Genomic DNA, 26968 nt, shown 5'->3' with positions numbered 1-26968 from the left:
ATCTATCATGGAAATGTGTCTATCACATACCCCCTCAGTGCTATTAAGCTACAGAGTGAGAAGGTACAGACAATTGCTTTGTCATCCATCTGCAGGCTGAGGATCATGCAGAAGATTTGTCTCTGGGTAGATTTTGGAAGAGCACCAACCTGATGTGATACGTGGCTGACAGCTCCATGTGTGCTTCATCACAACACAGAAGGTCTGACTTCTGGCACTGAGAGTTAGCACCTGTTTCTAGTGATTCCAGGCACAACCTCCTGGTTTCCAGGAGGGCCCTGACCACACATTTGCACTTAAGCTCCTCTGCATGGTCAGAGGCAACAGAGAGATGTCACAGCTGCTAACGAAACGGCTGAAGATTGTCAGCTTCTTTGGCTGAATAACAGAGATGGTCCTTGCAAACCCCGTTTCATCAATATTTGCTTTGTTTCCTCCTTTATTTTGGTTGGCTCTAATTTTTATCGGGTCTGTGTAATGTTTAACATCTCTAATTAAGCAGAAGATGATGAAGCAGTATAAGTAACAGTGTGGAGAACAGCGTGGTCAGATGAATGCAAGGGGGATTTTGTAAGTACTACACACATATTTTTGTTTTTACAGAGCTGGAGATGATGCTTTCTGCAGTCAGTGGAATTTTAATATTAGGTTAATTTCATTTCTCTGTTTGTGATTTGGTTCTGTGGGGATGTTGCAATGAAATATTAATCAAGCAGAAGTGCAAGGGACCAGTGGGACCTGCTGTTCTGGGGGAATATGCTTAGACTGAAATCAAACTAAAAACCCTTTGAAGTCATGGTGACTTATTAAGTACTTGTTAAAAGAGAATACTGATGTAATCACCTTTCAGGTTGGAAACAGCCTTCACAGTGACTCAAAATTAGTATAATCCCGCTAGTGACTGAGCAACCAGGTCCAATTTAAAAACTCTTCTGGTGACTTAATTTATAAAGCAACAATTGAATTGCTAAGGCCAGGCTCTCTAATTAGGACTGGGGTGAGTATAGGGGGAGGTGGAAGGCCACAATTTAAATTTAATTGCCCCTTTTCCTCCCATAGACAAACTAATATGTCGTCTGGAAGGGAATTATTTTCTGAATTTCTAATTTGCATAAAAAAGGACTTCCAGATTTAACAAAGCCTTTACAATTTCTTCAGTTTTGAAATGTTAACAAAAATACTGATGTCAGGAATTTTCTAATCTCAAAATGTTGAAATTAACATGGTTTTCATCTCTGAAAGGAAAAAGTTCTTGAGGAAAACCTGATGACAATATTCCATGTTTTCCAGCTTTTGATAGAAGTACTTATTTTCGATTTCTGTAGAGAATTATGGTACCAGGTGAAGTTTTTTAACTGATCTGTTACAGCAGAAGTTATAAACGTGCCTAATATAAGTTTGCTGCAGAAAAAAAAACCCCGAACCATACTCTCCATTTCAGAAATACTTTAAAATTTAGGCTAAGCTCAATATGGGCACAAGAAGTAAATTTTTTATTTCTTTCTCACTTACGTGTCCAATATCTCAAATAACTAGAGAAAAACAGACTATGACATGTTTAACATCAAATACTTTTGAAACCCTATTTGTACTATATTATTTCTTCTTTTTTCCACAGTACATAAGGGCTGTTTGGGTTTTGCCTTTTTTTTTTTTTTTTTGACTATGAAAAAGAGGCAGAGTTCTGCTTAAAAGTTATCTGCAAATAGTTTTATCATATTCCCGTCAAGGGTCATAGTCCATCTTTTAAGGAAATTCAAATTTAGTGTTACCACTTGTTACTGTGGGTCACTGCAGTGGGCCCTGGCTGATCTCAGGCAGAGTCAGTACACCCAGATCCTAGCAAATATGAGAACACACTATATGTGCTATCTATATGTTTGCTATGAAAAAAAGAAAGACTATCAATACAAAAATAAAAGAACTGGTTAATAACCAAGAATCCTTGAACTTTGGCTGCCATCAGAAACTCTAAATCTTTAGATAGTATATACTGTCATCTTTCACATCTAGGAATCAATGTAGGACCAAGAAAACTTTACCACAGACATGGGAAAATATATTCCTAAAAGAAAAAGATATAGATAGGCTGTATTGGCTGGAAACCAGAAGAGGACCCATGACAGTAGAAAAGTTCTAGAAATGTTTTCATGATGAATATTGAGGACAAAAAGCTTATTTTCATTGATAACTTGTTACAGTTCTGAAGAGGGTTTATGGAGGTGTCTCCCCAGAACTGCAGGGAACTGAATACAGTAAACCAGAGATTGTTCCAGCTTATGTGGAGAGCAGGTGGCTCATGTGAAGTATATCATGTCAGCTTTAGGAGAACAAGCATAATGAAGAAACTTGTAATCTCCAAAGGAATTAATCTGTGTCCTTTGGTGTCCAAATGGGGGGAGTGCTTCTCTCCCTCTTTGACCCAGGTCCTTCCCACATCCCATGCAGGTTGACTCATGGTGAGGGGCACACCACATTTAAGAAGTTACAAACACTCCTTGCAGCTGCCCCAAAGGGAAGATTCCTTCATTCCAAACATGGACCTCATTATCTGACTCAAACCTGCTGCTTGCCACACGTCATTGTGCCCACTTCTCTGTGCACTGCTGTCATGGCACAGCATGCTCTAGGCTTTTGCTTTGGAGTTCATGCAGTTGACCTTCTTCCATCACTTATCAGTTTTGGCCAGTAACTGCCCATGTGAGTAAGTAACCATGAAGTAAACAGGGGTGTGAATTTAACAAGCACAGGATAGTCCATGATAGCTCTCTGTCCATGTGCTGCTGCCCTGAGGAAAGTGATGGAATTTACTCAGTCCCAGTGAATAGTGAGCTGTCTCACATTTCCTTACATATACCAAATTGTTTTTGGGCAGGTGCTGTGGAATATTTGACGTCTTTGAAACCCACACCCTGCCTTACCTTGTAATAACTTGTATGTTCAGATGCACCCTATAGCAGACAGTGTTTTGGGAAGATAATGTCATTGCTAACAAAAATTATTAGGGACTGTAGCTTTATATTTTCATCACCAATGGAAGAAAGTACTGCTTTTTCACAGCAGTTACCATGGAGTATTATGAATTTCTTATGCCTGAGATTTTAGTCCATAATTTATTAGAATTTGTTAAATAAAGTTGACATTGTGCCCATGAGAAGTTTGAGCTCGCTATGTACACAGATATTTACAGTTGAACTATGCAACATTTGTGCTAACAAACTATTCATTATTTCTTACTACCAAGCACATCATTACCATCTGCTCATTTAATGACTGTTTATTTTGTGACAGAATAATTTGAAAAGAAGATGAAGTGTCTCCTGTGCCTCTGTTTACTCCTTGCTGTTCTTTGTGCTGTAACCCGTTGCTGCCCTGAAGATATTTGCCATGAAGTCAACAATACTAATCTGCAGGATGGAAGAGAAAATTTATTAACATATAGCTGTGACAAGAAAGGCTCTAACTATGCAGATTTTGTATTTCGATTTTACAAGCAGGCTTCATCAAAAGAAGCTGATAAAAATGTATTCTTTTCTCCTATGAGCATCTCCACTGCCTTTGCCATGCTGGCTGTTGGTGCTAAATCAACAACTCTCTCTCAGATTTTTGAAGGACTGGGCTTTGATGACCTGACTGAGACTCGCATACGTGATGTACATGAAAGTTTTCACAAAGTTTTGTCAGTACTGAACTGTGCTGATGTTAATATCACATTAAATATAGGGAATGCCCTTTTTACAGCTACTGGGTATGAACCACAGGAGTCATTTTTACAAAATACCAAAGAATTTTATGATGCAGATGTTTTCTCCAGTGATTTTCATAAATCAGAAGAAGCTACAAAGCAAATCAATAAATATGTAGAGGAGAAAACCAAGGGGAAAATTCCTGAATTAGTTGGTCATCTTGATCCAAGTACTGTACTGGTTCTTGTTAACTATATTTACTTTAAAGGTAAGATACTTAACATAAAATTTCAATAGATTTGATATAAAAATTTTAGGGAACTTCTGATGATTTATTACCAGAGTGACAAGTTAGGAAAGAGCTAAATTGTGCAGGACCTTTCAAGTAAATATTAGACTTGGCCAAAAGCAGAGTATCTGATTGTTGAGAAACACTGATTTCTCAGTTTTGACTCAATTTGCTTGAAAGCTGTGGACAGAAAAGTTCCACCCTAGTGGATGCCTCATAGCCAAGGATCCACAGAGTCTCACTGTTTGAGCCACAATGACTAGAGATATGTCCAAGATCACTCTATGCTGACCATACAGACTTGGTGGACTGACATCCTTGCACAGGGATCCCAGTTTTATGGTAGGTTCTACTAGGTGCTCTGCATGAAAATCTGGGACATAACATCTTGAGGGCCTGTGCTTCTGGAGCCTTGCTCAAACGTTAGAACTCTTTAATTGCTGATGAATTCTACACCAGGCTGAGTGCAGTCAGCTTGCATAGGGTATGGCCTAACAGAAAAGGCATAAGAAGGTCCTGTGACTGAATGCTTAAGTGACTGCTTTTAAATGGCATGAAAGACATTACACAGGCCTACAGGCAAAGAAGGACTCTCAACTGGTCATCAGCCTTTGGTTGTTCTTCAGCAAGACATGACATGTGCACACAAAATATGATGAGCTTACTGCACAGCTAGAATACTTTATTGTGTGTTATAGAGGAGGTAGAAGTGATTTAGTGAGCCTCTTCTCCCATCAATATACCTCCAGTATCCTACATTAAAGCTGGTCTAATTTAGATGAGCCTTTCTTCATGATTTTCACATTTGAGTGCAACAACATCTCTTTTTCCCCATTAGCTGCCTGGGAAAAGTCTTTCGATCCTTTGCGCACTTATGAGGACGATTTTTTTGTGAACCCAAATGCATCTGTTAAAGTCAACATGATGCAGCATGATGGTATCTCCAACATTTACTATGACCAGGATCTCTCCTGTGCAGTGGTAGAGCTGCCTTACCAGGGCACTGCACGAGCATTGCTTATTCTGCCTGATGATGGAAAGATGAAGCAAGTGGAAGATGCTCTCTCCAAGGAAACGGTTTGTAAATGGGATAGCAAACTTGTGACCAGGTAACTCTAAGCATATGGATTGCTATATTTGAGCACACATCACTCTTTTCAAGGGAAAATGCCAACTTCAGATCACCTCCTATTGGACATAATGTCCTGATTTCATAAAGGGAAGTGTTAAGCAATTCCCCAAATGAGTCAGAGCAGAGCACAATCACTAAGAAACTGCAGGTTCTGTGACCTGACAGAAGGGGATCACAGCATTGCAACAGCTGCCTTAAAACTTGGCTACTTTTTGACTCCTTACTTCTTCTTTCATGGTGTTAGCACGATTAATTTCCTTCACTATGTCTTAGATTTTATCCTCCTTTTCCCTTACTTTAGGCTTTCCACTGTCCAGCAGACCACTGTGTGGTCTTACTCTCTAACCCCTTAGCCAAAACACTCAACTAGCTGCTCATGTAGCACTGGGATGAAAGAGTGACAATGAACAAATTTGGTTTGTTTCCCAAAATCAAACAGACAGTGTAAATACAAGAAGATGGTGCATCTCTCAGGAAGCCAAAATTGCTCAAGGAATACAAAGACTACCATCAAACAAATTCGCAATCAAAAGAATGCTTTCAAGTGTTGCCGAGTTGCATACACCCTGCTGGCTGTAAAGAGGCTGCAAGGGCTCACTGCTCTTTTCTTTTCTTTGATCAACAGGAGATTAAATCTGCAGTTGCCAAAGTTTTCTATTAGTGGATCTTACGATGTTAAAACCCTGTTTGAGCAAATGGGCATTACTGAAGTGTTCTCAGGTAATGCTGATCTGTCTGGAATTAGTGGCAACCATGATCTCCAGGTTTCACAAGTAAGTAGACAGAGCTGGTGATGGGAGGGTGGTTGGTTGTTTTGATCAGTTATGTCTGGGATTTTTAAAGACTTTATTTCCCTCTTTATATTACTGAAGTAAAACTCACAATGACATGTAAGGGCTAGCTCAGTAATTGTGCTTTTTTACAGAAAGAATCTGCCAGCTCACTTTTGTATTACTTTAATGCAGTTACTAAAAACCTAGATATTAAATACATGGAGAAATTGGGCAACTTTTTAAAAAACTTCTTTGCACTGGAATATAATAGTTTACATGAAGTTGTGTAATTTGTAAACTACAATTGCTATTATGATATTTGTATTGATTAATATCTAAATTTTTAATATTCCCAAAGTTTTCGGGAAATCTCCAGTTTGCAGTAGCAGAATTTGACTGGGACAGTTTGAGCTATGATTTAATGCTAAAGATGTCAAATTCTGCCCCATATTATTTAAATGGCAGTTTTTAGCTAACCTTGAAATAAGAGAAATTGTTGCTAGTAGAAGTCCAAGCCATCTAAGAAAAGAAACCATCTTGTACATGGGGTATTTCTATCCCACTCTACTCAGCACTGGTGAGAATGCATTTCAGTGTGTCCATGCTAATTTTTGGCCCTCCTTGCTCACTCCTGGCATATAAAATAGTCCTGTTTCAAACTTTGGAGATTTATCATACAATACAATTTCACCTACTGGATTTATTACTCCTTTCTTCTCCTAAATGTTCCATAAGAAGCTAATTTATTTTACTCCTGCTTCCTGTCCCATAAATAAACCACAGTGTTTTCTCCTATTCTGTGCAGGCAATTCACAAGGCCTTGCTGGAAGTTGATGAGGCTGGAACTGAAGCTGCAGGAGCCACTGCCATAATCTTTACCAGAGTTTCCTTTACTTTTCATACCATCAAATTCAACAGGCCCTTCCTTATTTTGATCTCTGACAAAAAAACTGGCACCACACTTTTCATGGGGAAAATTGTTGATCCTACTAAGGAGTAATAGCTGGGTTATTTGGAACACTGATATTGGATATGGGATATAATGGCTACAGCGTTTACAGTTTTGGGCTAGGTAGTGCTGCTAACTAGTCTCTGATTGAGGGACATTCAGAAGTAAATGAGAAATTTTCTTATCAAATTAATAAGAAAAAAACATTGTAAAAAATCACCATCAACTGACACTTTTTAAATGTAACATTTTCCCCAGTTGAATAATTGTATTGGGTTTGCATGGGAAGGGTTTGGTAGTGGGGCATGTGTGGTGCCTATAGGGGTGACTTCACTAAGAAGCTGCCAGATGTTTCCCCCATATCAGACAGAGCCACTGCCAGTCAGCTCCAAGATGGATCTGCTGCTGCTGAAGGCTGCGCCAATCAAGAATGATAGTAACACATTTGTGGAAGCATATTTGAGAAGGGAATAAAGTTATTTTGCAGAAGTAATTGAGGCCAGAGGAGTAAGAATAAATGATGGAAATCATCCTCCAGACACCAAGGTCAGTGAAGAACTAGGGGAGGAGGTGCTTCAGATGCCAAAGCAAAGATCCACCTGCAGGCTGTGGTGCAGCCCATGGTGAGCAGGCTGTCACCATGCAGCCCATGGAGGTCCAGGGGAGAGCTGAGATCCACCTACAGCCCATGGAGGAGGCCCACTCAGGAGTAGGTGGATCAGCTTTTCTCATAGAGAAATTGTGATTCTTCACATTCTCTCTTTATGTGCCTATTTGGGTAAAATCTGTTTTCAAGAAATACCTAAACACTTTCTTGCTGTTGTGAGTCTGTAGATCACCCACCCTTGCAGAGGAGCACTGGGGCTAAACTCTATAGCAAACCTGGAGGCACCATTGCACAGCTGCTGCCTCAAGGAGAGTCTAACAGTGACAGCTTCTATCTCACTGCCCTGCTCTCATGCCATTGCACATTGATCCTGGAGACATTTTTTGGAAGTGGAGTCCCCATTCCTAGGAAGATGAGGCTTCTGAATGCACACTGCTCATTTCTACAGTGATCCTGGCAGTCTGTTTCAAGCACTTTGAAGGTGGTGCAAGCTCCAAATCAACAAGGTCCCCATCCCTGACATCCCTCTGCCCTCCTGACCTGTTCTCCCAAACTTGGCCCACCTTACACAGAGGTGCTTTGCAGGGGCCCACTGGTGTTTGTAGGACTGGGTTGGTGTATGGGGAGCGGTGCTTCTGACTCAGGGGGACTTGGAGATTGCTGCCTTGTGTGACTCCCTTTGCTCCAAGTGGCAAGAACTTGGTGGGAGCCCTGAGCTATTCTCCTCATGAGGCAAGATGGCATCACTCAGGGGACTGGCAGAGACCACACCTCTGTGCAAAGCAGGGGCTTTTACAGAGTGAAGATCAATGAGAACTTGCCGTGGTGTGAGGCAGCCTGCCCTGCAGTGCCTACACAAACTCAACAGGAGCTGGGAGCAGTTCCTGTGAGATCCCATCCAGATAAATGTGTGCACCAAGACTGATTACAAGGTAGGATGGTGAGATTTTTATCAGAGCCACGAGATTTTTATCACAGTGTGGTGGCAGAAAAACAGGTTATTGGCCTGTCGCTAAAAGGAAAGAAGTTAGGAAAAATCCAGTGGTTGCTAGGACAGAGCAAAAGCTTTGGGAAATCACACACAGAGCAACTTCCTTCCCCATGTACCTCCCAGGCCTTTGGGTTTGAGATGGCAGGACAACAGCTGCATTGGTAGCTTCCCTACTGTCTGTGAAAAATGACTGCTACTAGCAAAAGTATAAACTGGGATAGATACCTCTGAATGCTGGTTTGGGACTTATCTACCAAGCTGTGGGGCATGTCTGCAGTTTTCCTCCACATGAGCAACTTCATGCTCCAGACCATCAGGTTGACCTGAATTGTGGCACGGACCCGGGGTAGGAAGAGGGATCATCCTAAATCCCTCCGGAAGAAGGGGATGTGTAGGGGATAGGAAATCTTGTGCCAAACATACACCAAAAGCAGAAAAATGCCTACAGTTCACAGTATGAAGTCTATAGAGCCTGGGCACTGAACATACCTCGCTGATGTTACTCTCAGCACAGTTCTGATAATATTCTTTAGGAACTGGACAATTCTGGAAAGCTTGTGTAGGGAGATGGAGTATTTTTTCCTAATTCCAAGAAATTCTGTCTTGGTCTACCTTGCATCATTAGTCCTTGCATCATTCTTTTGTCTTAATATGTGATAGAGAACCCTCTTCATTCTATTGAATCTATCAGAATTCTGATTGACATAAATAACTAAAATTTTTATTTAGGGACTGTGTATTTAATCTGTGGTAAACACATGTGTTTTATTGTGCCTCTCATTCATCTGGAGATGTTTTTATTCCTCTACAATTCCCACTTATGCATTCTCTCAGCCTATGGGGCAGCTGGATCCAAACTAAGCCCTGAAAGAAAACTAGACTTTCTCCATAAGCTAAAGATTGTAACCTTTATACCCTAATCCACCTGACTTCCTTCAGTGACAATCAGCAGAAGGGGATAATACAGCTTACAGTGAAGCATGTGACCACCTATGATGAACATCCAACATAAATGGCCTGCTGTGGCTCTGTGAGCCATGATCTGACACACTTATGGGAAGTTAAAGAACTTCCCATAAGGAAGGACTCTTTTCCCATGAGGAAAAGAAATTACCTAGAGAGACTTTAACTCAGCAGAGAACCCCTGTGAGGGAAGATAGACCCACAGGGCTGGGTCCCTGGAAGGCAGCCTAGCTGTGCCCCAGCAGACCCGAGTGCCAAACTTCTCCTGGCAGCCCATGAGCCATGTGAGAGACTGTAAGTTTGTTCTGTCTGACCTTGTTTATGGTCCAGTGGGACTCTGCTTGATGACAGGGTATCTTCTGTAAGTAACCCTGTTTGCTTTGCCACATGGCAGAGTCCATGTAGAATGTTGTTACAAAACATGAAGTAGTGGAATTGCAGGGCCACTGTAGTGTGTGTTTCTTTCAGCGGAAAGGAAAGGTGCTGACAATGCCAAAAGGCACAGAGCATTTGGATAGTTACAGAAGCACCAGTTGCTCACATAAATTCTGCTGTTCAGATGCTACCAGTACTTTGGACTTTCTTGTTCCCAGCTATGCAATTTGAGTCTCGGCCCCAGTATCTGGAATGCCTTGAATGAGCACATCCACCCTCTCCCCACAGTCATGTCATCTGCACAGCCTGTGATCACTGCTCTTATTGCAAGGAAATGAGAATTTGGACAGCCAACCCCATTCTAAATGTTTCAGTAGATGCAGTGCAACAAAAGCTGCTGGCGTTTTCCTTGTGCTCACACTACTTCCAATCAGACAATCACTAAGCTCTTAAAACCGTATTGTGATAGTTCCCAGGAAGGGTGGGTTTTGAATGGGGATTCTGAGAACACAGCTACTCATCTTTGACATGAGTCTTGATTGTTTGGAGCATAGGAAAAAACCTCAAACAGAGTTAATCCCTAATCCAGCATTCAAATCATGTCTCCAAAGAACAGAGGCACGAGGATTTCCAACCGCAGAAAAAGTGCAAGAGAAATACAAACATCCTTAAATGTGCATTTCACTTGAAAACTCTAAACATTCACTACAGTGGGAGTTAGAACAAGTGCAAATTATCAAGAGCAAAAAAACATGAAGACCACCATGGGCTTTGTATCTCTGAGTCCTGTAACACACCCTTCAAATCTTACCCATTCCTGGTTGGGTACTGCACTGTGCCCTCACCTGCATGGGACTGCTATCATTAGATGTAAACACAGTGTATATATGATATCATTCATTCCCTTTAAACTGTTAGCCACCAAAGACTGACCTGGAATTATTCTTCATTAAGTTCCCAGTCCCAGATATAACAGTGAATCCATTTTAAACAATCCGGTGATTGTACTTTCCTCAGACTAACAATTTTAAAGAAAACTATAACTCATAAATTTCATGTAAATGTCCTTGATATGACTAACACCCTGGTCACACAAACTCCACGGATGCTACTGCAAATTCTTTTGGTGGTTTCTTGCAAAAAGGAATTTCAGTGATGAAAGTACAGTTCAGTTCTAGTGCTGGAGATGAATTTAGCATAAGTAAATAATTATCTTTTATACAGTCTTTATTTCTCTATTTTTGGTTGCATTCAGTTTTTTTTTCTAAAAGCCATTTGGAAAAAAAAAAGTCTTATGATTTATTACTTTACTAAGCAAGAATGTATTCTTCATAATTTGAAAACAGTTAACAGCAATGTGATTCTCATATGGAAGGTCTGAAGAAGATTGTGTGACTTGAGCAATTGTCTTATTAAGGAAAAGTTACTATATTGTTTACTATGTTTCATATAGGAAAAACAGACCACAAGGAAGATGCTCTGATGAAGAAAGAGGTTTGAAATGAAAAATCAGTATAAAACAATATCACAGAATCATTAAGGCTGCAAAAGACTCCAAGATTATCAACCTACCTGTTATAGTCACCATATAAGATGGTTGTAGCCAGGAAAGAACCTCATAGCAGGAGAAAACATCTGTGCACAGAGATGAAAGATGTAATAGGTTCTAAAATGTGCATGAATACTGTTAGGTTTGCTGCTCCCACAGATGCAGATTCTCTAGTCATCGAAAAAGCCATAACATAACTTTCATATTCACAGGATGGTTACTGGAATTTATTTTCTGTTCCTCTATCTTTCAAGTGAGAGCTTTGTCTTGTGGTAAATCTTATAGGGAAATGAGCAATAGAATCACACAATAAATTTAATTTCCTTGAATATGTTTATTCAGCTAATTGATCTTCCTTCTGCTTCTTCACTAAGGCCAACAATATTAATCTGCTGTACAATAACAAATGGTAGCACTTTGCAAAGTTTAGCCCTAATACTTTCCATCTGGCTTTGGAAGGAATAAATTTTAAGGGTAACTCCAAAATATCTACATAAGGGATTTTCCTAGTGCTTGATTAGGGCTTGTTTGCATCACAAAAATACAGAACGTAAGACATCCATTTATATTTAATTTAACACCAAGAACTTTCTCTGGGTAGACAATTCATTTCAAAATAAGAACTTTTATATTCTGGTGAACTTGTCATTCTAAAAGTTGTTTGCATAAGAAGGGCTCTTTTACACCAAGAGAAAAAGGTCCATAGGGCAAATTCCACTAGTAAAATGCAATTATTTCAGTATACCAGCTATGAGTGAGACCCTTGCAAGAAGCCAACCTTTCAGTGTGATTCTTCTCCATTGTTATCTTCAAGTAGAACTGTTATGCATGGAGCCTCCAGTTCTGGGGATTATAGTAAAAGGAGCCCTGTGCCACCATCTCCTGGTAAAATAAAGGAATGGACATGACAAATTCTGATTCATTTTCAAACCAGATACAGCAATATCTTTCTGGCTTGTTATTGGGTTGATAGGGACTTTGATTTTCTTGCTAAGTTTTAGCTGCAGGTTTGGCAAAATGCTGCACTTGAACTGATTGCTGCCACACAGGATCGATGGTTTGGTGTTCTGGTGGTAGTACATACACAGATCAGCTCAGTAGTGGAAAAAAGAAAATTAAATATTGGAAATTACAGGGAAAGAAAAAAAGAGCAAATTGCATAGCAAATGATCTAAATCTCTGGGCCATCCACACATGGTCCTATAATAACAGACGGAATAAATCTCCAGAAAAAATTTGTAAGGTTAATCTAAGGTCTGGAAGAGCTCCTGTTGGAGGTGAAAGATTTTCAGCCTTGAAAAGAGACAACTTAGCAGGCATGAAGAAGGAAAAACTTATTTGTGGCAGAGACTGGGCAAGGGGGGACTGTGTTCCATCATCACATCTGATGCCAGAGCTACAGATCATCATACGAAGCACGTAGGAGCCAAGTTCTATACCAGTAAAAAGAGATGGTTCTGCACACACAGGCAATGTATGTGGAGTGGCACATTGCAGGCTGATGCTGCAATTCCAAAGGTGCACCAGCACACTGCTTGCTCCTCATGTGTTCCTGACACAAATTCCTGATCAGTACCGCTTTTTTTTTTTTTAACTCTATCTTTATCCACAATGCAGCCTACAAATCATAAACTTCCTGGGTAGATATTGCATACTACCATTTCATGTTCCATTTCATGTTGTGTCTGTCATATATTTCACAGGAGTAACCCCTGCTAAGCAACCCCTTTTTCAGGGAGCCCAGACTGCTGGTGGACCAAGGAAAGGCAGGACCAAGGTGCAAATGTAGGACATTTGGTTGGAGGCAGATTGGAAATGGGGAGGAGTTGGAAATAGGAACTTACAGAACAGAGTATGGAGGTTCCTCCACTATAAGTTCATCTTCCATTGTAAATGCTTTTTTTGACACAAGGAAAAAGGGATTAAGTTTTGCAGTTAAAATGCTGTGAGGATGATGAAGGGTGAAGCAATTTGTATTTATTCCTCATTCATGACCTCCTGGTGTTGTCCTGAAAGACAGACCTGGGCTGAGAGCACTTTTTCTGGAGAATGTTTAGGACCAACCCAAAAAACAGAATAAAAAAAGCCCTTAACATCTCAACCATCTCTTGCACTGCCACCCTTAGGCTTTTCGAAGTGAGGGAAAATTAGCTAATATAATAGGAAAGGTTGGAAAATACATGTGTTTACTCTGGTTAGATGAACAGACTCCCTATTAAGGGCTACAGAAAGCAATGTGTTGTGTCCCTCCACTACATTAGCACTCTCCCCAGAAAGTGCTCTCCATGAATGAGGAACAAGTGCGATTTGAATTTTTTTCCATTCTAATATTAAGTAATGTAAAAATATTTTAAACCTGAGAATCACTTTCAGATGTAAATGAAATTATAAAATTAACAAAAGTAAGACAAATAAGTTGATTAGGCAGTAAATAATCAGGCTGAGAGACATTAACTCTCTCAGGCATTTTGTCATCAGAAAAGAAAACGCCCCTTTACATTACTTCATACCATGATGGAAAAGAGCACCCTAATTTTTACGAACTTTTAGAAAAAAAGTTTAAAACAATTGCATATAAAATATATCAAATGTGTAATTCTTCAAAGTTCTTAAAAATGTTTTAAGGTTATTATTTACATATTATCATATTATTTATATATTATCATATATCAAATAATGTTATTTATATGTTATCAAAATATCACAAGCAATTTGAGAGAGTATTTTTTTTCAGTTCAAATCATAATGTATTAATTATGCCACATATTATTAGCCACAGGTTCTGTTCATATTTAACAAAGGTAGTGATTCTCTTTAGCAGAACTACTCATACACTGCTATGACTAGAATTAGTAACAATCAGTTATCAAATTCCGAAACAATTCCCAGGGCTTTTGTTTCTTTTTCCATTTGAATTGTTCTCAGAGGGCAACCCAAGTTTCCTGTCTGTCAGACTTGTGCATGTATTATTCCATTAACACATCAGCCTTACTGGATGACCTTTTTCCACTCCTAGGAATACTTAGAGGTGTGTGCATTCACATACATGTCTTTCACAGACAGGTGAAAACACCTACAGTTATTCACACAGAATTATCTACACGTCACACAAGTAGTTTTATATTTTATTTGATCTTGAAGCAGAAGACACTCAGAAGGAAAGCTGTGAATTGCCTTTCCCCTCACTTCCTCATCAACCTCTTGCAGCCCACATATGAGCCAAGTGGATGACTCGGGTCTGATGGTCTCAAGCAGAATGGATTGAGGGTCTTGTAACCAGATCAAGTGATCAGGTGCTCCAGTGCCTAGGTTAGTGTGCAAAAAGATTAACACTGCTGAATTCAAAAGAAAAGGGTATGCCCTGTCCTGTTTGCTGCTTGACTAGGCAGCCATATGAAACAACCACAGGACAAGAGCCTTGATTTGAGATTGAGGGGAAGAAAATCCAGTTCCCTTTCCAGCATTGCCTTTGGCTTCCTAAGCACAGCTCCCCATCAGTGTGCTCTCATTCAGAGATGTTGAACACCTCATATGGGGCATTTCAATATCTGACAGAGTCTGGGACTCCTGCTCAGAAACCAAATGCCTGGGAACTTGCAGAGAGGGACATGTTGGCAACTAAATCTGTTTTAAAAGTTCATTTTCTGCCTTAGTCTCTCCTTCAGTGACTTGTTCATGTATAATATTCAACCCTGAATATCATCTAGTGATGCCAGCATGTCTTCTTTAATACTGGATGAAAGGTGAATTGGCAGCCTGGTCTGTGTCCTCCTGGTGTCCATTTTAGCTTCATATGATGCAGAAAATTAACCAGAGGAAACAAGATGTCTGCTTCTGACCACATGTTTCTCCTTGCAGTCAGTGCTGCTTCTTAGCAGTAGTGGTTTTGTTGTGTATTTTCTACAAAGCCAGGTGAAAACTCTTCCCCAGTTCCCCAAATACGCAGTCACAGGGGATGGCCAACAGCGATGAGCAATCAACTTCATTGGTTGTAAATGTCTCACTAGAGTGATAATGTCACATGTTATTCTCCTAAGAAACTTATAGACTGTTCACCAATCACACACAATCTGCTCTGCATAAGAAATTCCGCAAAACCATCAAACACGGTGTTGAAAGCTGTGACTGAGGTATATAGTAAGGACGAGGACTTTCTAAATCCAAACCCTGTTTTGAAATCCTGCCAGAGAGGTTGCGGCTCCAGCACGGCCCCAGGACGAATCAAAGAGGGCGTTCTGGCAGGGATGCTGTGATCCTTTGTGAGTGGTGCTGGCTCAGACAGACCCAAGCAAGGGGTGGCCCTCACACCAAGTCACAGCTTACAGCTCCAGACATGAAAGGTATGGCTGTGGCTCTCTTGCCAAACACCCATAACAGCAGGTCCTTCCTGTCGATCTGCAAGCATGGAAGCAACAGAGATAGAGATACAGTCTCTGCTCCATTCCTTCTTGTCTGCAGCCCCATCACCCAGCGTTTGTCTGGGTTGGAAAAATTGTCCAAAATAGCCAATGTCATTACTGCTTGTAGTGCATCCTCACTGGCAACTTTTATTTGAACTAATTAATGATTAACGGAGTGCTCTGATTAACTCGGTTTAAAGGTACTGAAGAGAAGAATGAGCAGACAAGACCAGACTGTAGCATTGTAAGTACCCTTTTAGTTTTCTTTTGCATCTCTTACACTTCATTTTGAGGGGTTCACTGCCTGGGATTGGTGCCTTTGTACATGTAAATAGAGAATATACTTCTTATAAAAAAATCATAAATTTCAAAAGCCAGAGAGAACAGATACTAAAGAAGATACTTCACATAATAAAGTAAAAATCTGTTTGGAAACAAGAGAAATTACTATAGACTTTTATACCACAAAGACCAGTCATTTAGTCTTTCCCTTTTGAAGAAAATATAAGAGTATTTTGTAATTTTGGTTCTGGATAGTATGATCTATGCATATATCACATTTTTGTTTAATACAGATTAAATTCTCTAATTATTTGATGAATTGAGGAAGGCTAACAGAGCTGCAGTAACCTTCGTGCAGTACTGAGTACAAAACCAACTCATGCCAGTTCTCTTGGGAAAAGGTCATAAGCTTCCAGTTATTTACAAATTTTAGAAGAATATGCTAATATTAAAGTTAATAAACTTTTAAAAGTTTTAAACTACCTCTTTTGAAAGAGAACTAGACGATACATATAAATAGTGGAGGTGTATTCTTTCCAAAGAACACCAGCATGCATCAGAAATGCGAATTATAAGTGTGGGGGACTTTGGAGAACAAGAATGTTCTGAGAGCATTGTTTTACTTTACTGGAAGCTACAGTATGAACAAATTAGTTTCCATGATGTGTTTTGCATGTCTATTTCTTTTGCAGAAACAGCTGAAAGCAAAATGAAGACCACTTTCTCCTTGTGTTTATTGCTAGTTGGTTTGCATACTGTTGCCCTGCGTCATCAGCATCCTCGCTACCATAATAAGCAGGATGATGCTAAAGAGACATATTATCCAGGACGTAATTCTCAGTGGGAAGAAGCTTCTCCACTTAAGAACAAAACCTTTGTCAAACTAGTTTTCAGCAATGCTGACTTTGCATTTTCCTTTTACAAGCTGGTTGCATCTGAAGCAATGGACAAAAATATTTTCTTTTCACCCATAAGCATCTCTGCTTCCTTTGCAATGCTGGCACTTGGTGCCAAGGCTGTGACGCTGACACAGATTTTGGAAGGACTTGCCTTTAACCTGAAAAAGACTCAGGAGCAGGAAATACACGAAGGTTTTTGCCAACTCCTCCACATGCTGAACCGTTCAGATAGTGAGTTCCAGCTGAGCCTGGGCAATGCCCTTTTTATAGAAGAGACACTAAAACCACTACAGAAGTTCTTTGATGATGTCAAAAGTTTTTATGAATCTGAAGTATTTTCTACTGACTTTAACAACTCTGTTGGTGCTGAGAGTCAGATCAACAGTTATATTGAGGAAAAGACAAATGGGAAAATAGCTAAACTAGTGGAAAATCTTGATCCTCTGACCGCAATGGTTCTCATTAACTATGTCTTCTTTAAAGGTAAGATATATCAAAGGGTGCAAAGATAATGCTTATTACAGAGAATGAAATGAGAAAATAATTAAATATTTTAAATAGAGGAAATCATGTTCAATATCTGGAAGGTATCGCTGTAAATCCATGTATATTTATTGCCAGTAAAAATATGTCCTCACCTGCTTTAATGAAATTTTAAATCAAATATCTTTATTGAATTTGGTTAATTTTGTCATGTGATCACAGACTTATGCTGTAGTGAAAGATGGTGTTTTCAGTATTATCTGTCCGTAATTGTCTTTAAGCACCTAAAAATACATATATACAATGCTGCAACACCTGAGGATGCAGTAATGTGAAAAGGATATTTAATGAAAGGAAGGCTGTGGAACTAGGTCCTGTTTTATTCACTGTGACCATTCCTCTTTGTATTCCACTGAATACATTTTCTTTTTGTCATAAGCCCATTGGGAGAAACCCTTCAGTACAGCACAGACAAAACAGGAGGACTTTTTTGTGGATGAGAAGACATCTGTGAAAGTTGATATGATGTATCGAAAGGGTTACTACAGAAATTACTTTGATGAAGAGCTGTCCTGTTGGCTGGTTCAGATTCCTTACAATGGAGATGTTGCAGCATTATTTGTTCTGCCTGATGAAGGGAAGATGAAGCAGGTAGAAGATGCCCTCTTGAAAAGAACTGTAACTAAATGGGAAAAGTCCCTCCAAGACAGGTAAGATTTTTTGCAAAGGTGAGAGGTGACCATGTTACAGACTAGTTGTGTTTATCTCACCTAGACAAAACATTAAAGGGCAGGTTATTTGACTGAACTCTATCCATTTAATGTATAGACTTGACTCTATGATGGACTTCCCTTTTCTTAGCTGGAAAATGAAAAAGAGCTATGGCTAGTGAACAAATAGGTCATTAAGCTTGGGATTCATCTTGGGTTAAGTTCCTGGTTCAACCAATAATTACGCAGCACCATGATGAGGTCAACAGACCTTTGTTTCATACAAGCACAGGGAAACTACAATGGAGTAGCTGGTGGTGTTATGCTGAGGGCATTCTGTGTAAAAGTGGATTAATTCACCATTACTGCAGCTGTTTCTGTGGTGGCCAAGGCCCTGATGTGTATTTGAACAGCCTTAGGTCAGCTAGCTACAATCTTTTGAAAAAGCCCTCCTACCTGTCAGTAGTAGCTGTTTGCCACTGAGTTGGTGTAGCTGTGTCTTCCACCCCGCTCCTCGAACCCCACCGTAGAGGCAGGAGCTAGCACAGACTTATCCTGTTCCAACCCTCCACATGAAGTAGCTAACTTGACCAGAAGTGCTATCTGAACCCTGAGTGAAGGCTCTAAATATTTACAAAAACAAATGTGAAGTGTCAATATACTGAAGTCATTGAGGAGTGTTGCCTAGATGATGATTTGTCCCTATTTGTGTTGTTTGTTACAGAAAAATACATCTGCATATTCCAAAATTTTCTATTTCTGGTACCTATGATGTGAAAAATATAGTTAAACAGATGGGTATGGTCAATCTGTTTACTGAACAAGCTGATCTCTCAGGGATTACTGAGAAGCCTGGACTGATGGTTTCAAAAGTAAGTCAGCATGTGAAAGCAACCACAGGATTTGCCTGTTCCCAGGAATCTGACAATAATATTCCATGAAAAGCTTATCCCAGTCTCTCTGAAGCATCACTCATTTATCAATAGCTGCCAGTCTGGAAGCAAAGAAAGCCCTGTCTTTCATAAACCTGAAGCTAAACATGCTTACAAGGGGTTAGAAAGGCATGGTTGGAGGACAAGGATGAAAACATACATATAATTAAATGTTCTCTTGGCTACTAAACAAAATTATCTAAATGTAGAGCATTAGCTTTGGTAAAATTTCCTCTAATTCTTCCTACACAGGGCGAAGGGCTGTTATTCCTGCCCTTCTAGTGTTCTCAAAAAGTTATTTTTTTCAGCTAGATGACAGGGTAAATTCACAATAATACATGAAGCTGCCAAAGACAAAATTGAGTCTCGGCTAAATTACCAGGTTTCTTTGCTTCCAGAATTTCTTGTCATCAGTCATCTTGAGTGGTCTTTGGCTGCCTGCAGTTTGAGGGTTACTCTCTGCACAAGCAGTGAAGGAGAAAGGCTTGAGTGGTGTGATGGCTGCTGGTGCTGCGGTGGGAGCGGGAGCAACTGGTGATGACCTTCCCAAAAGCTGCTGCTGCTTGGTCTTGCTGCAGGCAGGGCTCCCTTTGGCTGGCCAAAGTGAAGAGGGTGGCAGGCTGCTCTCTTCTTGCTGGATTGTCAGCTGGAGGCTGTTTCCTTTGTTCCTTGCAGGTGATCCACAGAGCTGTGCTGAATGTCCATGAGAACGGCACTGAGGCGGCTGGGGCCACGCTGAAGGAGATTACCTGGAGATCTGGGGATTTTCCTCGCCCGCCTCGGGTCAGATTCAACAGACCATTCCTCCTGCTGATTCTGGATAAGTTCACCCGCACTGTCCTCTTCATTGGGAAAATTGTAAACCCTCAGAAAAATGACTGATTGACGAAACTTATGCACATCACTGGTTAAATTCCTGTGATCCAGTGAAACACTTATGTATGCATACCACCCTGTGCTAGTGCTCATCTTTCAAGCATTACTCTTAGAAACCTTATTAATCCCTTAGAACACTAAAACTATTTTTCCTTGTCCAAGACTCACTAGGATTTCCCACAACCTACACCTGAATATAGCATGCAGTGTTAATGAAATACAAGTCACTTTTCACCAGTTTTGTAAGAAGCCCTTTCTGATGTGCTCCTGTGGGGTATTCAGTTGGTTCAAAGTCTCCAGTTGATGTAGGTATTGCTGTACAGTCACAGGCTGTGCATGTGAAAGGAGGAACGGGAAAAATGAAGTGCAAGTTGTAAGTCCTGTCTGTGTAATCCACTATTCACCCTTGATGAATACACTTAAATACAGATTTCTTTAATATTGGAGTGAATTTTCATTAATTTCTTTATGTTTTTTAAGCAAGCATGGAATGAAACTGCAGGATCGGTGACTGAGACGTTAGAGGACACCACCAATGTAAAGGGCTGATGAGTGCAGCTGGTTTAGCTTCCCTTCCTTGGTCTCCTACTCAGCAGAAGCCCTCTGCCTGGCGACAAGAAGGCTGCTTTGCTGTACAGATAATTTAAATTCTGCTAAGGAAGGAATGCATAGCAGAAAAAAGACTTTTGTTTTATCCTACGAATATAATGATTGTTGCTAATGCCTTGAGATAGAAGCCTGATGGAGTAGTCCATGACATAGCACCACTTTCCTTTTCATAGATTTGTTGTCACTGTCTATTCTTGTTTCTACTGATGCCACCTTCAGTATTCACTTTCCAGTTAGACTTGACAGATTGTGGTAGAAAAAAGGAGGAATACAAATTAAACTCCAGAAAGTTTGCACTTCTTCAGTAGGAACTGCAGAGCTTTCCTAGGGACTGTTAACTTGGTTTAAGCTATCATAAAAACACATGAAAAATACAAAAAATATTTCAGAAGTTACTTTTCTAAATGCTAGCAGTGGATTACTGTTATAGAGTAAAAGCAGTCTGGGAATTGACATTTGTACCTTTTCTAACCTTAAGGTTCCTTGAATCCAGCTGGACTAGATAATTGCAATGTTATGAAAAAAAACATAACTTCACTTACAAAGCAGTAAATATTTAAATTATTTTATTATCTATTGCTTTAGTATTTAAATCAACATCTTTAGTGCATCTTATTAAAATACAGAAAGCCAAAGAAAGCATGTAAATTATAGATTGATTAAATCTTTTGTTACAGAATATCTCAAACTGGTAGAAAAAATTATAAATGACATTTTAGACCTTATTTTCTTATGATGCCTGTGAAAAATATAACATAAAAACTGTGGTGAATATTTCTAAAACATAATTCTTTTTTTGGTTTGGGGATCTTTATTTTCTTTCACATTAAACCGGTGTCATCAATATGAGTAAATTGTACTTCAAGAATACCAATAAGGAATAGAAAAAACATTCCATATCTATCTGCAGACAGGTAACACTTGATATTCAATTTTAAAGTCCTCCTCAAAATCACATAAATCAATGACAAAAGTTTCTTACTCATAACTGTATTTAGTATGTTGCATATTTAGTAACAAGTAGCTGGCTTCATGCCTCTAAACATGTATCAGGACTTGGTCTAGGTGAAATACAGATAAATTTATTCTACAAAAGATCATTTAAAACTTCTTGCCAAATCTCGGGGCTAACTCAGGATGAATTGTCAAAGTCCAGCTTTGCAATGACAAATAACTCTGTAGGCAAATATCAATGTGTTTGCTGTTCATCATGGACCTCAGATCAATAGTCTCTGTTTGTTAGTAGGAAAAAATATCTGAGTGCTATTTCGCCAACCTCATCTCATTTTGAGAAGTAACCTTACCTCTTAACTCATTTGAAAGTGATAGACAAAAATGAATCTGATTTAAGAACTGGATGACCGGAAAACATCTTAGTAAGGAACCATCTCCAGACAGGTGCAGGAACCATACATGTCTTGCCTTGGTTTGCTTTCCATTTTGTAATGAAAGGGCATGCCTTTCACTACAAATGTGCAGCAAATTTGTGTAGTAAATAATGAACCCAGAAAGATTGCACAACCCCCCACAAAAATGTCACCATTTAGGTTGTCACAAACCCAATGCAGTCATGGTTTGCTCAAGAGACTGTTTCTTCTTTCAGTCTTCTTCTTTTTTGTTTCTTCTTCCATGGGTTTTTGTTTCTTGGTTGGCTCTCTGCCTGTGAGTATTGTGACCAAGAAGCCTCAGAGTAGCCAGGACTTTCATCCTAGCTAGTCAAGAGCTGCTGCATGCAAGTACTGTGATGGGTCATTTCAGTGCAGGGGCACTGCTGGAGGCTGGAGCTCGTGTGATGTGCCCCATGAAGGACAAAGTGCAAAGGACATCTTCTAATGCAGCCTGCATTGGTGTCTACACAAAGATGGGATGTGGGAGTGCATGCAACCATGCCACGCACAGGCTGCAGCCTCAGCACCGTCTGTGCAGACCCTGAGGGAAACCAGGGATGGGATGGATCAAAGCAGTCTCTGTGAAGGCTGAAAGCAGTCTTCTCTTGTAGGTTAACAGCCATAGAAAAAAGAATTGCCAACATGGCAGAAACTTTGGAACAGCACACATTGAAAAAAGGAGAAAAGGAAAACAAGCAGCGTGGCAATAGCAATAAAAGGTATTTGTCGTCATGTTTAGGAACCAGAAGGGAAACAAAAGCTAAAAATGTAAGTGAGGAGCTCAGAAACCCAGGCTAACCCATGGTGGAGATAGATTTAACAGTTATCTACAAATTATGTGAAGTTCAAAAGACACTGGAAGAAAACCAGAGGCAATTTTGAGTAGTGTTAAAGATAATAAAAGAAGGAACAAGCAAAATCAGGAAACTGTATATTGTTGTGGAGCCAGAGAGAGAAATAGTATGCTCAAGGTATAAAAGAAAATTACATATTTCCAACAGCCAGTGGTTAGTGCCAGTGTACAGGTCTGTTATTGCTCCCAGTGTTATACAGCACCCACTAGGGAGAATCTAAAAGCACATAACAGAAGCAACAGCCTTAAATGTCATGGGCTGAAAACAAATTTCATATTCTGCTGGAAAGACCAACTAATGCTCCTTCAAATGCACAAAACAAGGATGGAACACCTCTCCTATGAAGAAATGCTGAGAGAATTGAAATTGTTCAGCCTGGAGAAAAGAAGGCTTTGGGGTTACCTAATTGCAGCCTTGCAGTACCTGAAGAGACCCTACAGGGAAAATGGAGAGGGGCTTTTAACAAGGGCCTGAAGTGACACGACAGGAGGGAATGACTTCAAATGGAAAGAGAGTAGGTTAGATTAGATATTAAGATGGAATTTTTTTACTGTGAGCGTGGTAAGGCACTGAATTGGTTTGCCCTGAGAAGCTGTGGAAGCCCCATCCCTGGTAGGGTCAATGGCCTGGCTGGATGGGGCCCTGAAAAAACCTGGTGTAGTGGAAAGTGTCCTTGCCCATGGCATGGATTGGGAACTAGATGATCTTCAAGGTCCATTCTAACCCAAACCCAAACAGTAACTGTCACACAATTAGTAATTAAAAGATTTTCCTGGGAAATACTATATGAATTTCTCAGTTTTTAAAGAACTTGGTGATGAATTGGGGATGAAAGTACAGCTTCTATCACCATCAGGAACTTGCCAGCTAGGAAGGCGCCATGGCCAAGATCCTCATAGCCAGCAGCTGCTAATCACAACAACCTCTAGGCTCAGGAAATCCATGTGATAGATATATGCCTCAAAGCAGTGCTCTCTCACAACTAGAGCTCTGGTAACCTCAAATGCCCCCTACATACTCCTGGCATATCAGAATGAGTTACCAGCAGCAGAATCACCTATGTTCAGGGACACCTGAGCAGCAGCCCAGGGCCCCTCAGGACCCAGAAGCTCCTGTGAGCCAGTCTGGTGAGGAGGGGACGTTCCCAGGGCAATGTAAATGGCTCTGGGAGCGTGTGACCAGGGTGTGTCACATCGGATGTGGGGCAGCACTTGGCATGGGCAGGGCATGCAGGTAGGTCCACAGCTCAGGGAAGTGCTGAGTGCTCTTGGTCTCTGCTGTAAAGGTGCCAAAACCAGGCTCTGAGGTACCTCAGAGCCAAAACAGTGTGCCTGCTGAGACAGCCCTGAGAAGCCTGGAGCTCCCACCCAGATGGGCCTGGTAAGGAAGGAGATGTCAGTGCAGGTGGGAGCTTGCAATTGATGCCCAGATGCTTCCCCTGGAGAAAAGGTACCTGCACAAAGTGTGCACAGGCTGATGACCTGTTGTGGCACATGAATTCCAAGAGACAGTTCATAGGCTTGAAGTATTAGAGGGGCTGAAACAGAGCTAGACAACCTGGCTTCTGGAATGGGGTGGATTTAATTGCAACACTGGCTACTAGGAGACCACAACAGGTGAAAGTCAAAACAAAACAAACAAATGCATTTCACTCAAATATTTCCAAGCCTTCTTAATGGAAAGCCATAATATTAACTCAGCAGTTCTTCTGTATATTCGATTCCTGACTTGTGCTCTGTCATTTGGCTGGGACACAAAAAATATCTGTGGTTATTTGAGTCCTTCAAAGGCCTGGAAAAGAGTTGTATTCCTATTCTTCAAATACAACATGGTTTGGTCATTTTTGTTATTTCATCCAGGAAAAAGGGCTGGGAAAGAAATAGGTTTACAAATCAATCAGAAGTGGATGGTTCTATAAGCAAAGCATGCTCTAGCTGAGGCTGTTGGCTTTCCAACCCATTCTTCAGATTACTCATTCCCCTCTTAGTAGCTGATTTTGACATTGATTATGAGATTTCTGCAATTTAAACAGACATACAAGTGTCTGGTTTGTGTTAACTGAAAAACGCATCTTGGACTTTTATCACAATACCTTTAAAGGACCCAAACCACTAGCTTCCTGCATTGAAAAAAAAAGATGAAAATGAAGTAATCTTCCTCAGAAGATTATTTACAGCCTACAGGATTGTTTTTACATTCTCATTCAGTTGTCTCATATTGTGTGAAGTGCAAGCAATAAAAGAAAGGGCAGCAAGAACACCTTGGCTAAGGGGGCATCTTGCAAGTGGTGTGAACATGGGATAAGACTCCTATGAGAGCTCATGTTACCTGTTACTCATGGTACAGCTTCCTAAGGGTGGGTTTGATAGTGATGCTAGAGGACATCACCTCTCTGCAAAGGAAGGACTGGGAAAATAGCTGCTTTTGTGAAATGGTGAGAAAACAGAAATGTTCTAGGAGGTTCTGTGGAGAAACATGTTATGTCTTGAAGAGGCCTGTTCTTTCCCAAATAAACAGCAGAGGTCCATGGGGAGTATGTGTGAGCAAGAGGGGAATTACCAAGACAGCCACGTTTTGCTGTGAGAAGCAGGAGCTTAAACTGAGGTGCCTCTTGCAGCTGCCATGACACAGGAAAGAAGGAAAGCAAGAGCAGCCTTACATTACACTTGGCCTAATTAACTCCTCTGCCTGGGCAGAGCACCATGTAATGTAGAGTTTGAGATCTTCTAAGGCTTGAGCATAACTTAATTAGCAGATATTAAAGTTTTTGGCACAAAAAGCCAGAAAGTGATACCAGCAGAAAGAGAAAAAAAGGAAATTATTGTAGGAGAGTAGATCTAACACTAAAGTTTTCACCTCTATCACTTAGACGTTTAGTCACAGGGCACAGGCTCAGACCCATGCAAGTGCAACTGCACTGCTGCTTCTCCCTTGCTGGGAGATCAGAGTTTGGCTGGATGTCACATGCTGGCCACACAGGGCCTTTAAGGCTTTAAAACTTGGGAACACTCAGAATAAACATTCTGCCCTTGTGTTAACTTTCCAGTGTCATCTTCCACAGTCTTTTATGTACTTCAGAGCATGTATAAGGCTTTAGGGTTTTGACTCCCACATGTCCTTGGGCCTTTGGCACTGGCTTCCTGAATTTTTTCCCCAAGACAAGGTCATGTGTAGGAGCTAACAGCTGATGTGACATAAACACTTCTCGCTCCTTCTTCCTTAGCTCTCCCTGCACCAAGCCATGTAGCATTTGCAGAGCACTGGAACAGTTTCTTTCCTGAGACATTTATATCCGTTCTAACTGCCAGCAATTTAAACAACATTACTGCAAGATCAAGAGAAGTTTAAGGGGAAAACAGCCTCTCTAAACACTTCAGTATTCATGGAGCCTGGGAACACTGAACTGACCACTGAGCTCTAAGTCTTGTAACTCATTTCTGTGGGAAAAAATGAGGAATTATTTTTGGCACTCTTTGGATTTTTTGGGTGTTCCAATCTTTCCTTAGAAACTACTTGAAGGCATCAATTAAAACTTAATTTTTTTTTTTTCTCCTCGTCTTTGAGTTCATAGTCTGAACTAAGATAAAATTAACCTCTGTAAAAAATATTGATGGCTTTCTGTGCAGAGGTGGGAAATTTTCATTATGCTTTCTCACTCAGATGTTAATTCCCTTCCTCATTATCTTGTAAATGACAGCCAGCAAATAAAAAGTCCTCTGTGTGACTGGGTTTCAATCCCATAAACTGATCACTTCACTGAATAGTACCTCTCAAGAGCAGTAAATTAGCTCCATCTCCTGGAAAGCAGCCCTGTAGTCAAAACCTGACTCTACTGAAGGTAAGCACCAGATCTTTACAAGCAGACCTAGGCAATAGCAGGTGACCAGAACATTTATTTTCTCCTTTGAGTCTTTTTTGTGAGGCCCACCTGGGAGGGAGGGAGGATAAAGCATCCATGTGGATTATGCTTCACAAAGACACCCCCTCCCCCACACCGCGAGATAAATGGAAGAGCAGATCCATGGAAGCTTTCTCTCAATTAATGCTAAGCAAAGTTCAGCTGAGAAAATGCATTGGTTTCTCTGTAAATGACAGCTCAGAAGTCCCTGGATCATGACAAAGATATATGATACTGGAGCTGGAAGACACTGAAGATCAGAGAACAGAACTGTTTGAATGTAAAAAAATTCTAATAAGGAACAGATTTTTACCATGCAGTGG

General features: G+C 40.4%; 2 protein-coding genes across 2 annotated transcripts; both read left to right on the top strand.

Annotated features, from left to right (window-relative positions):
• Window positions 1–463: 463 nt before the first annotated feature.
• On the top strand, window positions 464–7641 carry LOC103826448 (serine protease inhibitor 2.1-like). Its single transcript, XM_009101776.4, has 5 exons — window positions 464–570; window positions 3292–3954; window positions 4814–5084; window positions 5733–5880; window positions 6686–7641. Exons 2-5 carry the CDS (start codon window positions 3309–3311, stop codon window positions 6878–6880), a joined length of 1260 nt encoding a protein of 419 aa, XP_009100024.1. The 5' UTR covers window positions 464–570; window positions 3292–3308; the 3' UTR covers window positions 6881–7641.
• An 8251-nt stretch (window positions 7642–15892) lies between these two features.
• Window positions 15893–20342, top strand: LOC103826449 (alpha-1-antitrypsin-like). Its single transcript, XM_009101777.4, has 5 exons — window positions 15893–15958; window positions 16689–17378; window positions 17818–18088; window positions 18813–18960; window positions 19696–20342. The coding sequence occupies exons 2-5, from the start codon at window positions 16706–16708 to the stop codon at window positions 19900–19902; spliced, it is 1299 nt and encodes a 432-aa protein (XP_009100025.1). The 5' UTR covers window positions 15893–15958; window positions 16689–16705; the 3' UTR covers window positions 19903–20342.
• Window positions 20343–26968: the final 6626 nt, after the last annotated feature.

Source organism: Serinus canaria, chromosome 5 (assembly GCF_022539315.1).
Source record: "Serinus canaria isolate serCan28SL12 chromosome 5, serCan2020, whole genome shotgun sequence".
Taxonomy (NCBI): Eukaryota; Metazoa; Chordata; class Aves; order Passeriformes; family Fringillidae; genus Serinus; species Serinus canaria.
The sequence above is the reverse complement of the archived record's forward strand: the minus strand, read 5'-3'. Positions and strand labels throughout refer to the sequence as shown.